The sequence below is a fragment of the Coregonus lavaretus genome (genome assembly GCF_964263955.1).
Source record: "Coregonus lavaretus genome assembly, chromosome: 17".
In the NCBI taxonomy this organism is placed as follows: Eukaryota; Metazoa; Chordata; class Actinopteri; order Salmoniformes; family Salmonidae; genus Coregonus; species Coregonus lavaretus.
The window spans coordinates 13,834,206-13,835,946 of record NC_140004.1 but is presented as its reverse complement, the minus strand read 5'-3'; the positions used below and the strand labels follow the sequence as shown (position 1 = coordinate 13,835,946).

Below are 1,741 nucleotides of genomic sequence, written 5' to 3'. Positions count from 1 at the left end.
GGTGTCAACGGACTACCATTTTTTTTTTTTTTTTACAATAAGAGGATGGTACTTAATTACTTTTGCTAAATCAAAGTATTTTTTTTACATTTACAAATAATTTATTAAATAAATAGTTCCAATAAATAACATTAACAATATTAACCAACATTTTACAAAAAAAAGCATATTAATCACAATAGCCTTGACAAAAGATGGTCAAATAAAAATCTTTGGCTACATGACATGCTTATTGTACAAAAAGAGCAAGATGAATAAATACTTGAATGGACAGAGAAAAACTATTCCTGTTATCTGTTCATTCAATACAGTCCTGCAATTGAAACATATTTCAAAGAGGATTGTCAGTTGTGTTATCCTACAGCTCATTCCCTGTTGTCCAAATAAATAATCAATCAATACTGTACGTAATCAGTACATATAAGAGCAATGTGTCACTCAAGGAATGTGGTCATATTGCAGGATTTGATAATAAATAGTGCTTTGCAAGTAAGCAAGGTCTCATCATAAAATTGTAATTTCAGCACACACAAAAAAAGTCCCCATAGATTTTTGTAATTGGATTGCAGTCCTTGGTGAATTGGACAAGACTTTATCTTTCCTGAAATGACTTTCCTCCAAAAAATTCCTTGACATTTTCTATTTCTTAATCCTTTAAATTGTCCTTCATGGCCTTAATGCATCCTTATTTCTCATTTCAAAACTAAACGTTTTTGATGCAGACATCTTTCACTACCGACAGGATGAACATACATGTCAGACATGAAGATGGGAATACATCCAAGCTACCGGTACATCCATGCAGATAACAGATTACATTTCACAAGGCTCCCATCATCCCCTGTCATAATATCAACATATAAGTGTAGCTAAATAAAGTCATCTCCATCTCTTTAATTCAGCAGGGACAGCATCATCCACAAACACCACACAAACATCGTCTGCTTGCCATCACCACCAACACTGTCCTCCTCAAGTGTCGCAGAGCTAAAATGGAGTCTATGGATGGGGGCATGGTGACAGACAGTTTTACCCCAGGGAGTGGTGGATGATCACCCATCAGAGGAAACTGCAGCAGGCACACTACCAGGCCTCGGTACTGTCACAGCTTGATCCAGGGGAGGGGGCATCAGTGTCGCTGGCCAGGCCCCAGGTCCGGGAGGAGGAGTGGAGACGTTCCACATTTCCCCTGAGGAAGGTGAGCAGGGCGGTGGGGGAGTGCGAGGCCGGCTGACCACTCTGGCTCTCCAGCAGCTGCACCAGGAAGTTGATGTAGCGCATGGCCAGCCGCAGGATCTCGTTCTTGCTCAGCTTCTTCTCTGGTGGGTGGGTGGGGATGAGCTTGCGGAGCTCAGTGAAGGCAGTGTTGACGTTGTGCTGCCGCCAGCGCTCCCGTGTGTTGGTGAACACCTTCTTGGTCATAGTGCTGCTCTCCTGGATGGAGGAAGATAGGGGAGCGTTTTAGAGAGAAATCGACACAGAATAAAACTACCATGGTGTTGTTCTACTGGAAGGCAGAGAGGGAATGTTGTTTATGGCATCCCTGAAATTACACCCTATTCCCTATATAGTGCACTACTTAGCCCAGGGCAAAAGTAAATGTTCTTTGAATGTTATGTGACATTTTTCTCTGGAGTTTAGTCTGAAATGGCACTATAGTGCAGTACTTTTGTCTGATCAAAAGTAGTGCACTGTTTAGGGAATAGGGTGCCATTTCTCACGCAGACCCCAGGCAGAAATA

The 1,741-nt window shown here is 41.9% G+C and overlaps 1 protein-coding gene across 1 annotated transcript; it reads right to left on the bottom strand.

Moving 5' to 3' along the window:
- Positions 1-1,083: 1,083 nt before the first annotated feature.
- LOC311145082 (T-cell acute lymphocytic leukemia protein 2-like) lies at positions 1,084-1,422 on the bottom strand (the record flags this gene model as incomplete). Its single annotated transcript, XM_084181260.1, has 1 exon — positions 1,084-1,422. The coding sequence occupies one exon, from the start codon at positions 1,420-1,422 to the stop codon at positions 1,084-1,086; it is 339 nt and encodes a 112-aa protein (XP_084037386.1).
- Between the last annotated feature and the right edge of the window lie 319 nt (positions 1,423-1,741).